Source organism: Apiospora hydei (assembly GCF_038363865.1).
Source record: "Apiospora hydei strain CBS 114990 chromosome Unknown utg000011l_segment0_segment0, whole genome shotgun sequence".
Classification (NCBI taxonomy): domain Eukaryota; kingdom Fungi; phylum Ascomycota; class Sordariomycetes; order Amphisphaeriales; family Apiosporaceae; genus Apiospora; species Apiospora hydei.
Genome location: NW_027117370.1, coordinates 568,142 through 581,747, shown reverse-complemented (window position 1 = coordinate 581,747; position 13,606 = coordinate 568,142). Strand labels below are relative to the sequence as shown.

The following is a 13,606-nucleotide window of genomic DNA, read 5'->3' as shown; positions in this document are numbered from 1 at the left end:
GACTGCCGGATAATGAACAGGTTCAATGTTATTCAGCTTAAGTACTGTCGCAGTAGGATGGAGACAGGGGTTCGCCCCTTGACGCGATTAGCGCGCTACGCTAGACATCTCATTTGTGTATTTATTAGCACCACAGTGCCTTTCTCTTTTGTCCTTTTCTTTCCTTCCTTTAGCTAGCACTTTATGTATCATCTGACGCTCTCTGCCGTGCGACAAGTACCGCCAATTATTCCAATGTTATCTGTCTTGTGTTGGCATGGATTGTTATTCGACCGTCCAGTTATCTTTGCATCTATTGGCGTTTTATGTTACTCCGGTATGACGACTGTTTACGAGTTTGATTAACCGCAGCATAAGAATCTTAGGAAGCCGGGTATCACCACTGATAGTCATGCAGATGCAGAATACCACACTCCATCCCCTTTCACATCACACCATTACCCCAATAGCAAGCCTAGGAAGCAACAGCGCGACACAAACGCTTACCGGCGACCTCAACCCAAGCATCACTACCCACCCCATGCAGGACGTACAGCATCGACCCCGGATCGTACTTCCGCTTCACCGCAAGCAGCCGCTCGTAGTTGGCGCCGTACATGGCGTCCCGCCAGTCCGGCAACAAATAACTGACCTCGTTCATGTAGATCCCGCCGCCCGGCCCCGTCGCGGCATCCAGCACGTCCTGCACCTCGCTCACGGCCTCGGCCTGCCGCCGCGCCATAACACTGGGGGGCCGCGCGCGGGTCCCAGGCGCCCTTGGGCAGACAGATGAGTTCCGCGTCGCGCCACGCGGGGAGGACCGCGTTGGCCGGGTGCGGCTGGTCGTCCTGCTCCGCGCGGCCGCCGACGCTGCGGAGGGACTGGCACGCGATCGAGCAGTCGGGCAGCGCGCTGATGTTGCGCAGCGCCGCGGTGACGCGCGCGTTGGCGGCGGGGTCGGCAAGGACGGCGCGCGGGATCATCCGGCTCGCCATGAAGCCCGAATTCTCGATGATGCCCTCCGGGAGCGGGCCGAGGGCGCGGTCGAAGTGCGCGAGGAAGTTGGGCGAGGTGTGGGGGCGGTACTCGTACTCGATGCCGCGCCCCGCGAGGTGGTCGAGGAAGGGCTTCATGAGGGCCGCGGCACCGCCGGCGTCGGCGCCGGGCATGGTGACGGTCCAGGCGTTGAAGGTGCTCGCCGTCAGGCCGTAGACGAAGGAGTTGCCGCCGGCGTCGGAGAAGGCCGGGAGGAGCGACTGGAAGGCGCCGACGGCGTCCCAGAACGCGTCGTTGCCGACGCGGGAGTCGTTGAAGGCGAGCGTGCCGCCGCCGATGATGCCGTCGCGGTGGACCCGAGCCGTCATGGACAGGACGACGGCGTAGTTCCCCGGCCCGCCGCCGCTGAGGGCCCAGTACAGGTCCGCGTGCTCGTTGTCGGGCGCGGCGACGAGGTGCCGGCCGTCGGCGGTCACGACCTCCCACTCGAGCACGTTGTCCGAGCCGAGCCCGTGGCGGCTCGACAGGATCGAGTGGCCGCCGCCTTGGGAGTAGCCCCCGGCGATCCCGACGGTGGGGCAGGAGCCGCTGACGATGCGGTGGCCTGTGGCGTTGGCGGCGGCGTACGCTTCGAAGCCCTGGACGCCGGCGCCAAGCTTCATGGCGGGGCCGGTGTAGTGGCACGACGAGTACGCCGGGATGAACTCGGTCGACTTGAGGTGGTGCGTCCACAGGGAGAGCGCGCCGGCTCCAGTCGACCGGCCCAGGTAGTCGTGGCCGGTGTTCTTGACGACGAGCCGGATATTGTGCTTAACTACGAACGCCAGTGCCGATTTGACGTCCTCGGCGTCCCGGACTTCGATCACGTAGCTGGCGTGATTGCCCAGACTGCATGGTGCCGAGCGCGGCGCGAAGGCATCGCACGAGTAATTCTTGAAACTCATGTCCATGAACTCGCCTGGGACGTCCATACTGTAGCATTCCGACGTTAGTCGCCGTACTAGAACATTGAAGCTGGAATCGGGAAGTCTTCACTTACCGTGCCAAGGTGGGGAAGTCGAATCTTTTCTGCAACTCGGCACATGCAGCGGCATCGTACCGGTTGTACGGGGCATCGTGACAGACACTCTCACGCGGGACGGTTTTGGTCAGGCGTCCGCCGACTGTCTTGTTCAAGTCCTGCCATTCTTGCAGCGTAGGCCAGTTGGCATCTCCAGGGAGAACCCGGCAGGATGCAGTCGCGTCAGGAGGAGTGACACCGGCGGCAACCTCTGTCGCCAAGGCAGCGAAGCCTAATGCGGCCAGAAACTTGCGGTCGTTGCCAAATATCATCTTTCGCAATGTACCAAAGGACGACGACAAGAGCAAGTCTGGCGTTAAAGCAATAGAGGGAAAGTAATCATTGAGATCCCGGTGTCCCCAACCAGCCCCGGCCCGTGTGGTGAGACATCACCCCAGACCTTATGTAGTGAGGTCGACGCTCTCGACACCGTATTACTGGTATGACACGTCATGCCACGATCTTGCATTGATATGACGATAAACCCCTCTCGTATTTACCATTTAAGCTCGGCATCACAGACTTGACCACAGCTGCATGCTGCAGTTGGGGTCTTTAGTATGCGCCAAGCAATGCAGGACTCGTCTAAGAGACCCCTGCACATGCAGGGGGCACGCAACGGTGAAGAGCATGGTGAACTAGTTCCGCCTTGAGTCAACCATCAGAACCAAGCATTCTTAGAGCAGCTCAATGCATAGAAACTCCAAAACGGCAGGTGGGAATGGTGGCAAATGGAAGCCGCGGGATGGCTGGGAATCGGTAGGGTAACAGGCGATGTTGGGAATAACTGGCGCGGAATACGGTTGACTCCATAGGTGTACGACCTTGGTTATTTCATTAACGCCTAGTTCATTCCATGCAGTGTCTATGTAAAAGATCACCACTACGTGGTTTTCGGTTCCACGATCTAAAGCCGGCTGGTGAATCGTCTCCTATTCCGTCAGTGATGTCAATCTAAGACACCAGTAGTCTTCCGATTCACATCATGGCTTCTCCTGAATATGTTTTGGTACCATCGTCCTTTTGGCTTCGGGTTCCTGATACTCCGTCGAGCTTTCGTTTGGTCGGATGTTTGCCGTACTTCTTGGTAGAGTTGATTTGCCACCTGAGGGGTAAGCAGCTCATTGACCAACGTTTCTGCCGTGACTAGCTTGCCATCAAGCCCACCATTATGGTAAGAATGTCTCGGGGAGACTGGCTCGTTCAAATCGGCACCATGAAGAAGCAGCACTCGTAAGAGCTCAAGCATCCTCTCCTTGTCAGACGTCCAAGGCTTGTGCTGTGGTTCCAAGAAACGGCGCCAGACCGTCTTATGCTTGCAGGACTCGTTCGGATCTGCTCCAGCCTCTAATAACTGCGTGATCGTCCTCGTGGGGATTGGATGAGCGAAGCGTTCGATTGGGTGGCCGTAGAAGTGATCTTGGTCCAAGGCGAAATCCAGTGCGGGTCGAGAACGGGTTCCTGAGTCTCTGCCCCGCGCTTCCTGCAGCATATTGGGATTAGCAGCCAGCTTCTTTTGGACATAGGCAAAGAATTCTATCCGCGCTGCGAGGCCGATGAACAAAAACGGCTCATATCGTACGCGGGTCTGAGATGATTTAGACCTGTAGGAAGTTTCAGCAGCTTCCAGAATGGGTTCTACAGCTGCTTCCGAGCCCGGGTTCTCCGCCAAGAATTCGAAAGTAAAGAAGAAGAGATCGTAAACGACCCCTATCAAGTAACAAAAGTCTCCTGTGATAGTATCGGGCCCACAAGTTTTTACCACAGCTAGTATGGCATGGCAAGTGCCAAGTAGGAAGCTTTCGCTGCCCGTCTTGTGCTGTAAGAGAGACTGGATATCTGCCGATTGGTGAAGGAAATCGCGAACAGTCCGATGTATAAAGTCGACTCGGTATGCAAAGAACTCCTCGCTTAACCCGCCATGCTGGCAAGAAACAAGTTCAAGAAGTCCTCGCGAGCGGCCGTCTAGTCTGCGCCGTAACTGGTCCTGTCTCAATCTTGTTTGCTCGGAGTCAAGATCTGATTGTGCAATAGTCATGGCGAAAGCCGGGTTCTCGTCAAAATCGTCAAGGTAGGAGTACACCATCGCCAACAATGGCTCGTGGGAGATGGTTGCTATCTTGAAGTACCGTACCATATATCTGCGGTATATAGGCTCAATTGAGTCTATGAGGTGCTGGAAGAATGATTCCAGGTCCAGCGGAAACTCTTGAAGTCGTTGGTAAAGAGTTGACACTGAGTCATGGTAAGTCAAGCCCTCTAGCAATTTTCGAACCACGAGATAGACCCAAAGAAACACTCCCTGGGCACGATGTACCACGGCATCGACTACCTGACGGTATTCCGTGTTCATGCGAGTGAGGGTATTAAACTGTGGGTGTTCGTTGATTTTGTCCGAGACATACCGACGAATATCGTCTCGGGTCAAGTCCTCAAGTTTGAGCGTCCACTTTGGACTGGAACCAAACGTATCGACAAAAACAGTCCAGGGACGGCTCGAGACGCACATTTTGACATCAGACGACAGCTCCAGCTGCTTCAGAATCTTGATCAAGTCGGAGTGATCCCGACCCTGCTCTTGAAACTCGTCCAACCCATCCACAAAGAAGCAAAACTTAAGAGGGATCTCTTGGGTGACGATTCTTTGATAGAGAATCAATAGGTTCTGGATGTGTTGTAGGGCATCCGGCTGATCCCGATCGGGGAGCGCACTTATTGCGCTCCGCACAACTGGCATGAGTTCAGGACATTCGCGGAGAATCTCGAAGAGTAGGGAACGAAGAAGACCCTCTTGAGACTTCTGCAACGCGGAACCTGCAATCCAGAAGTAGAACTTGGCCATGATGAGCTTCTTTTTCCAGCCCATCTTCCAAGACAGCTCGACGTGTCGCTGTTGCCGCAAAGGAACTTCATGAATGTCGACTTGCCGCTTCCCGGTTTGCCATACACCCAGAACACACCATTGCCGCTCTCGAGCCATTCCCTGAGCCGTGTTTCTCCACTTTGCTGTTCCAATGCCCATTGAAAGGTATTGGCATGGGCATCCTCGATCTTACGGTGGCGAGCCGGGTAGGCGCTGAAATACAGCTGATCAAGGATTTCCTTATCCACGCGGGTGCGGGCAGTGTCAAACGATTGACTGATTTCTCTTGTGGCAGCTTCGAGATTCCTAATGTCGGCAAGCTTGGTCAAGGCTTCGGAGCGGTTACTTCCGTGTGTATCGTTTTGGTCAAGGAGACCATTGATGCTTGTGGCAATGTCTCGGCCACTCCTGGTAGCCTCCTCGATAGCCTGGAGCAGATTGGCTTGGAGTTCGTGGAAATCCTCCCTTATCTTGATATCGAGCCTGATATTCGTAGCATCGATCTGAGCAATGGCATGCGATATTGCCGTCACTCCTGCGGTAACCTCCTTACTGACATGGTCTGTCAGCAAAAAATATTATATCACGTTGAGAGTATGACTTACTGTGTGGCCACTTGAATATGTCTTGTCACCTGGGCTTGGAGGCTACCAAGCTTATTCGTGAGCTCCTGCACCCGGTCTTTTCCCCAAGTATGTTTCAGCGCCGATAGGAAGCTTCTCCATTTGGAACGATTCCCTCGTCCTTTCAGCGACTGCAGAGCTTTCTGCAGCAAGGCTGTGATGTTCTTGCTCTCCGCTAGGAGAATCTGCAGCTCTTCACTGACACCCACCAGCGATGGCACGTCTTCATCGAGCTTAACGACATCCTCGATAAGGCGGTCCACAAACTCAGCCTCGCCGTTCAAGCCGGAAGAAGAGTGGTGGATAGTTCGTGCTTCTGTCAGTACAGTCCAGGCAAAATCGATAACCGCCAAGATGTTACTTGCCACACCCAGCGCCGAAAGGGGATCCATGGGTAGATTGGGGAATGGGAAGGTTTTTCGCGGGAGTACGAGAAGAATCTCAGCTGAACCGTCGAGCGGGGAAAGCCTGACTTTTCATTCCAGCTCGTAACTGCATGGTTGATTGACTGCGCCACCACCCCTGCTCATTGGCTCAAGAGCCTGCCTGCATTTTGACGAGTCTGCCCAGGCCGCCCATGGGAGCGAGTCAGTCAAGACGCGACCGTGGATGTTGCCCATCCCGTCAAGCCTATAACGTCGTGGACCAGAACCCGAGCTGGGTATGCCAGTGGTAAGAGCGAAGTCTTAGTTAGTAAGCAATTATCCCACTCGGTCAGGTCGTGCTTCAAATACTGCAGTGTCCGAAATAAAGTTCCTTGGACCCGAGCATGGCGTGCGCCAATCACGTGCTCGCGCCAGCGACGAACTCCAACCAGGCGAGGTCGGTAATTTGACGAAAACAAGATTGAGGCAGTGCTGATGAGCCCCTCATCTGACACCATAATATCAGGCATTCTTCGTCTCACAGTCTGACAGGACACGTTCACCTTGGTACCACATCTGACATATGATGTAATCGCTTCCATTGTCAGTACCAGCATTTCGCGAAGAAACATAACCAAACGCCATCACCCACGGCCTGCAATCGGAAAGCAATTTGCATCATACAACGCACCGCATACTTCAGTTGCTCAGGTGAGTTTGTTTGTTTACAAAATGAAATGAGCACCAGAGCTCCGAAGCTGACTCTAGACCAGGCTTGCATCCATGGCCGGCAAACCCACCAGTGCCGATGTCAACGAGGAGGAGACAAGTCTCCTCGGATATGACACCGAGTCAGGAACGACGTTGCGGGATCCCGAATCGTCAAATGCGACAAGGCCTGACAAGGGTCTCGTCCTGGCTTTCTCTTCCGTCGTCCTCGCCGCTTTGGTGGTATTCTTGGTCCGAGATCTCCACCAGGGAGACGTGCCAGTCTTCAAAATGGCCGCCATAGCCTTCGTTATGATATCGCTGGCAATCATGTCACGGTTACGATGGATCACCTGAACTGGGAGAATGTGTTTAGAGGTGATTTGCGCCGATATGTATTGTTATAACCGTGTTTAGAGAGATTTCTATTTAGGTTTGGGTTTAATCATGATTCGGTATAGATGGTTCTGAAAAGACTGAGTAGCATAGCAACGGAATTATTCACTGCCTGGAAAATCTCAACCACCTATGGCCCTACTGCGGTATGTATTGTTCTGGGATACCACAAAACCCAGGCCTTGGAACCTACCGACTCTCGGAAGTTAAAAAAATTTTGGTTCAGAAGAAGCAGGGCGTATTACTGAATATACAACTTTTAAAGACGGAGTATCTACTATTCTTAATACACTGGACTCATAAGGAATAACCACGAAGAAAGGGGAGGTAGCCACTGGGAGAGGGAGTAATAAACACTCAAAGTCGCTTGCAAGTACTTGCCGGGTTTCGAATAAGAAAGAACTAAGTAATCTGACTATGGGTTGCTTAATCAAGGAGAACTTAACAGACCGAATCCGGTCCAAAATTTGTGGGACCACGACTCCCTTGCCTTCTTCGCTTGTACATGGTCCGCCTGCGCGATCAACTTCTGCACTTTCTCCGGCTGAAAGACATATTCTAGCACCACGATCGCGGTCAACGTCGCGCTCCCAGTACCTTCAAGCCAGCAGTCAAGAGAGGCCCCGTGTAGAACAAGCAGCTCGCAGGCAGCGTACCAGGCCGTCGTGAGATCGTAGTTATCCTCGTCGCGATTTTTGGTCTCGTACATGGATAACAGGAACAAAGCCCATACCGTGCGTCTGTTGAGGTGCACATCCTGGTTTGGGCTCGCGCCAAACTCCAAGAGCAACCGGATCATTCTCACGTCCACACTCGGATCCGCTCGTGCTGAATGGTACGGCATCTTGAGCGCCGTCACCCTCCTGGGGCGTAGCGCGTAGTCCAAGAGAGGACGTCCGTCTTTCTTCATCCTCTTTCGGTCCGTTTGCAACTTCTCCCTTACATAACCAACGAGTCTCGCCTGGACAGTGAGAGCCAAAAAGTTGTAGTTGTCACCCTCATCGTACTCATCAAGTCCACGGCGGCTTGGCAAGTCTCTGGCGTGTGTCCAATGGTTCCGTAGTTTCCCAGCGTGGACGCAGTTGACTCGATCTACTTCGTCCAGGATGGGAACCAAGTCAGAACCGCCCTCCACCGCCTCGTATTCATGGGCGTAGTAAAGGAGCTCGTCGACTAAGCCAATTGTCCGACGTATGGACTTTTCCCGCAGCTTTCGATCAGAGAGGTCGTTTCGGTCAAGCTTCTTGAGAAGGAAGAGCGTCATGTTGCATAGGGACAACAAGGGGCTATACTCCAAAGCGCCTAGTTCGCTCTTCAACTTTGGAAGATAGCAATCCTGCAGGAAATCCCGGACCGTTCGGTGCAGGAAATCCACAGAGTTGTGCAGAAAGGTAGGATGAGGCCCCGGTGTAACTGTAAGTAGGTCACCACAGCGGTTGATAATCCGGCTTTTCCATGGCGTTTCGATGCTCGAAAGCTCCGATTCCGTGATTGCGGCCATGGGCGCTTTTATAGCGTAATGTGGATTTCGACGCTCCCTTTCCAGAAGAGAAAATGCGTAGAGGGGCAGGGGCTGGACTTCCTCGAGGGTAATCAAGAATATCTTGGCCATCTCCTGCCTGTAGTGTGGTTCTATCCTGTTGATAACGTTTTCGAAGTAGCTTTCCAAATCCTTGGGGAACGTCTCGATAATCTCTTGGAGCTTCTTGCTTGACTCATCGTGGTTGACGGCCTTGACCAGATCACGGGTGACCAAAAACACCCAAAGCCATACGCCTTGGGCGTGTTTCGAGATGGCTGCAATCATCTCCTTCAACAGTGCATCCGAGTTCCCGAGCAATTGGAACTTCTCGTTCTGGCCGAGGGTATGGCGGACATGAGTTTCCATGTCACCCTTGGTGAAGTGCTCTATCGCTAAGGAATACTTCTTCTGTTGGAACTTCCCTCCAGGAATGGTCTATATCGACTTGAAACGCAGAACTTGACGTGCGGGCCTCGGGATAGTGTGGAGAGTACTTGGGAAAGATCTTCGTCGCTGCCACCGTATTCGTCCAGGCCATCGATGAAGAAACAGAACTTTGCGGGCATGTCGTGTCTTTCCGTAATGGATTGGAACGCGGCCGTTAGATCGTTGAAATCCCATTGCTCGTGTGCAGGGTGATCGTAACAAATCTGCGGGATCAAGTCCGGCGCTTTGCTGAGAACCTGGTAAAGTAGCGATTGAATCAAGCCGGTTTTGGACTTTTGCATCTCGTAACCTTGGTTCCAGAAGAAAAAGTTTGCCGTATTAAGCTGACTGGAGCCTGCCCATTGTCTCAGCGCCTGCCTGGTGTCGTCATGCTTGGATGCGAACTTCATCAATGTTGACTTGCCGCTTCCAGCCTAGGTGAATGTTAGACCAAGCGTTTGGAAATGCAACACGTCTGGCTTACCTTGCCACCTATCCAGAACATGCCGCTGCCACCTTTGAGCCACGCCAAGAAGGATGTCTGTGACTCGTCAAATAGCCAAGAGTTCGTAAATTTGTCGGCCTCCTCAATGTTAGACCAGCGACGTTTTATGTCCTCGAAATGAAGGCTTTCGATGACCCCTATCTTCTTTTGCCAGTTGCTTCTCTCCCTCTGGAAACTCTCCAGCTTAGTGACAAGACTCCTGAGCTGCGCAGCTTGAGTATCGAGGTCGGCCGATTTCTCGGATAGTCGTAGGATGTCGTCTTGGATGTCTTCAAAGCGGGAGGAGAGGTTTATTGCCAGTTCGTCTTTTGATCGACTCAGAACCTCTATTTCTGCCATGGTGGCCGACTGGCTATGCCTGTGTACAGACGGTGCGGCTGTCAGTGCTCGTTGGGATCAACATGGTATAATGGAATGAGCGACGAGGTATTCAAGGGTTCGGAAGGAAAGTTGATCACTTGCTCTTGAAATACCAGCTTCATGTTCTTCCTTACCCGGCTGTCGAGTAAGATCAATTGCTTGCACTTTTCGGCCACCTCGTTCCTCCTCAGCCTCTGGTAGATGACCACCCTTGTAACTTCCAGAGTCTTAGAGTGGCCATCTCGTATCTTCAGTTTGTCTAGAACCTTTTCAAGTTCTGTCGCAATCTTGACGCACTCATTGGCTAGACGCGTAGCCGCCAGCTCGTCTTCGCGAAGATTACGCTTTTCATCGACTCGGATTTGTTGCAATGCGAGGTTCTTCTCACGTATGTCTGCCACGACGTGACCGATTTGGCGAAGCTCATCCGGTGTTTCGTTGCGAGAGTTGTAGAGTGACCAACCAGCAGAACCAATCTTGTACGCGAGATCGAGGAGGCCGCCTATGCTGGCTAGCAGCCCTATGATGTCTGCCATCTATCCCAATCAAGCGCTAGGCGGCGGGAAAGAGAAGTGTAGGTAACCAGCGTTGATGGAATTTGCTCTGGCGCGTAACAATCAAGTGCTCACGCCTTTCCAACAAATTTGTAGCTTGGGTTGGTAAGCTGACGGTCGACCCATCATCAGGCAACCCTCGCCTCACAGCCTGATCTGACAAGTTACGTAATCATTTTAACCGACGGTAACGTTGCATTTTCCCAGCCTTTCTGACGCCTCAAGCCAGATAGGCCAGCAGAAACAAAAGACTCACAAAGCATCAAGACAAAAAGGCCTTGCCACAACCCTCGCGTACAGCCTACCTGCAGGTCCGGTATCGAAAAGGGTATTGTGTGGCTGGAAGTCACCTCAAGCAGTGCATACCTCTGTTGCGGTCTATATTTATGTGTATTCATTCTCCCGAAGGGGTAGAAACGCATCTACTCACGGAATCCTACTCGACATGCAATGTCTCTTCCCTCAGTCCGAGAACCTATCCGCGGAACTAGACCGCCTCGGGTGAGTTTGCCACTACTGTCAACTAAAGCCTGGAGGCTCCAATGCTGAATTGATATCAGTCTTTCAATGTTCATGTCGAGAATAATGTCGAGAACAATGATGAGACAACGGCTTTAATGGGACGTGATATCGAAGCAACAACACCGCTGCGGCGCCACGATTCTGCATGGATCAGAATTCCGGCCCTGGCCGCGATAGCTCTCCTGGAATTCGGTACTGAAGCTGCAATAGTTGTCTTGAACCCCATTTTTGAAGCTGCGATAGCTGTCCGCGAGTTCATTGTTAAAGCTACGAGAGCTGTTTTCGAGTCCATTGTTGAAGCTATGAGAGCTCTCCGCGAGTTCATTGTTGAAGCTACGATAGCTGTCTGCGAGTTCATTGTTGAAGCTATGATAGCTTTCTGGGACCAGTTTTCCATCACACTATTCTTATTCTTTATCCCCCTCGTTGTATTGTTGATATTATTGGTGAAAGATCTTCAAGACGGAGGAGCGCCGATTGGGAAAATGATCATTATAGCTTTCATTATGATAATGATGGCAATCATAACGCGGCTGTAGGACCTGTGATGGTACCTGAGGCCACCATTTATCAGCTTGCAATATTCAAACCTATAGTCCCGAAGCTATTATCACGCGTGGATGTTTTCTACTGCTGCAACAGACGGCCCGTTTGTTGTCTTGCCTGTGGTCTTGATGGTTGGCCTGCTGCCGGTTCATCTAGATATAATGGTCCACGTACAAAAGGCCAGGAAGAGTTAGTATACACCAGTACCAAAAGCTGGTAACACGTTGGCCAAGGCAGGCCTGTGTTAGAAATACCCATCGGTGGTTTGGAAACAATCCCCCTATTTCTGAGAGCCTTGCACGGCTAGGCGACCTGAACTCAATAAATGGCGAGTCAACATTGTGTTGCTCCATGGTCTCGGAGAGCTTACATAGCCGCGTCCGGATATTGTGGCACGCATCCATAAGCGGAGTTTTAATACCCGCCCTTCCCCGCAACTGTCACGCGCTTGGGGAGGAAGTGAGGTAGTACGACATGCATCTTTCTACGTGATTGGGTCTTCTAAATAATAGTGAAATGCTATTATTTGCGAGCCTTGCATTATAGTGGTTGCGTGTGTATCTTGTGGCACTTGATATGTACGCATCTCAGTAATCAAGTGCCACATATGTACCCCGGCAGATAAGAGTGGGCTATCCCATAGAAATGTATAGTAATGATCTCATAAGAACGTCACGACAGAAACAGTTCAGATATCTTTATAAACGGTTCACTGCAGTATTTTTACCATCATAAAATATCCTGACTCTCAACCTTGACTGTCCGCTTGAGAGATTTCAGCTTATCTGTCCATCAAGTTCTAAGCCGGAAACAAGATGTCTTCACCAAACACCACCACAATGCGCGCCATCGGTGTCTCCCAATACGGCCCTACCGATAACCTGCAATCCCAGGAGATTCCGAGGCCGCCGGCGCCGACGGGCCGCCAGATGCGCGTCGAGATCAAGGCCGTCTCGGTCAACCCCATCGACATCAAGGTGCGCGCCGGCACCTACGACGACCCGCCCGACTACTACGACCGCGTCCGGGGCCTCACCGAGGGCAAGTGCGACGACGCATCCAGCAGCGGCAACAGCAAGCTGCACGTCATGGGCTACGACGGCGCCGGAATAGTGCGCGAGCTCGGCCCGGACGTCCGGCACTTCCAGGCCGGCGACGAGGTCTACTTCCTCGCCAGTCCCGTGCTGCAGGGCACCTACGCCGAGGAGCTGCTCGTCGACGAGCGGCACGCGGGCCACAAGCCGCGCTCGCTCGACTTCGTCCAGGCCGCGGCCATGCCGTTGACGTACGGCACCGCGTACGAGTCGCTCGTGGACCGGCTCGGGATCCGGCCCGGCGAGAAGGCGGGCATTTTGATTATCAACGGCGGCGGCGGCATGGGCTCCGTCGCGTCGCAGATCGCGCGGCGCGTGCTGAAGCTGCCCGTCGTCATCACCACCGCGTCGCGGCCCGAGACCGCGGCGTTCTCGCGCGATATTGGGGGTGCCACGCGCGTCGTCAACCACCGCGACGACATCGTGCGGCAGATCCGGGAGCTCCGGGAAAAGGGCGAGATCCCGGCCGACGTGCCGCTCAAGTACGCGTACATCACGTCGCGCACGGAGCAGTACGTCGCGCCCATCGCGGAGGTGCTCGCGCCTTTCGGTCGGGTCTGCAGCATCGTGCAGGCCCGGTTTGGCATGTACGGCACGCAGTTCATGAGCAAGTCGCTGAGCTTCGCGTGGTGCTGGATCGCCACGGGGCCGTACCACGGGTACGACAACGACCGCGAGGAGAAGCACCACGAGTGGTATGAGGAGCTGGCGAAGCTTCTCGATGACGGGACTATCAAGTGCCACCTCACTCAGCGCAGGAAGCTCACGCTCGAGAACATTCGCGAGGCGCACAAAGCCACTGAGGCCGGGAAGGGGGTCGGGAAGACGGCGTTGGGGGTTGATGAGTCCGGGGAGCAGCAGGCTTTCTGTTGAGATTGTTGAAGCGATTGGCTCCATGATGAGTCAACTGGTACAACGGGTTTATACTTTACAGTGGGAGAAATTACACATCAAGTTCACATAAGCGAGTCAAGTTGGACAATTAGGAACAGAATGCTACAAGTTAAATAACCAATCGGCTATCCCATTACTGACTATCCCACCTCAGTTGATACGACAACGATTTCATACCACTGCAATACTGGGT

At 53.4% G+C, this 13,606-nt stretch overlaps 4 protein-coding genes across 4 annotated transcripts; 1 reads left to right on the top strand and 3 right to left on the bottom strand.

Moving 5' to 3' along the window:
- Nucleotides 1-509: 509 nt before the first annotated feature.
- On the bottom strand, nucleotides 510-2,307 carry PG997_015384 (FAD-binding domain-containing protein; the record flags this gene model as incomplete). The annotated part of the gene is made up of 2 exons (XM_066819698.1): nucleotides 510-1,947; nucleotides 2,015-2,307. 2 exons carry the CDS (start codon nucleotides 2,305-2,307, stop codon nucleotides 510-512), a joined length of 1,731 nt encoding a protein of 576 aa, XP_066660583.1.
- A 677-nt stretch (nucleotides 2,308-2,984) lies between these two features.
- PG997_015383 (uncharacterized protein) lies at nucleotides 2,985-5,913 on the bottom strand (the record flags this gene model as incomplete). Its single annotated transcript, XM_066819697.1, has 3 exons — nucleotides 2,985-4,942; nucleotides 4,996-5,450; nucleotides 5,504-5,913. The coding sequence occupies 3 exons, from the start codon at nucleotides 5,911-5,913 to the stop codon at nucleotides 2,985-2,987; spliced, it is 2,823 nt and encodes a 940-aa protein (XP_066660582.1).
- A 737-nt stretch (nucleotides 5,914-6,650) lies between these two features.
- Nucleotides 6,651-11,171, bottom strand: PG997_015382 (uncharacterized protein; the record flags this gene model as incomplete). The annotated part of the gene is made up of 8 exons (XM_066819696.1): nucleotides 6,651-6,952; nucleotides 7,588-8,947; nucleotides 9,007-9,372; nucleotides 9,423-9,795; nucleotides 9,969-10,305; nucleotides 10,724-10,735; nucleotides 10,788-10,902; nucleotides 10,965-11,171. The coding sequence occupies 8 exons, from the start codon at nucleotides 11,169-11,171 to the stop codon at nucleotides 6,651-6,653; spliced, it is 3,072 nt and encodes a 1,023-aa protein (XP_066660581.1).
- A 1,093-nt stretch (nucleotides 11,172-12,264) lies between these two features.
- PG997_015381 (quinone oxidoreductase) lies at nucleotides 12,265-13,392 on the top strand (the record flags this gene model as incomplete). The annotated part of the gene is made up of 1 exon (XM_066819695.1): nucleotides 12,265-13,392. The coding sequence occupies one exon, from the start codon at nucleotides 12,265-12,267 to the stop codon at nucleotides 13,390-13,392; it is 1,128 nt and encodes a 375-aa protein (XP_066660580.1).
- Nucleotides 13,393-13,606: the final 214 nt, after the last annotated feature.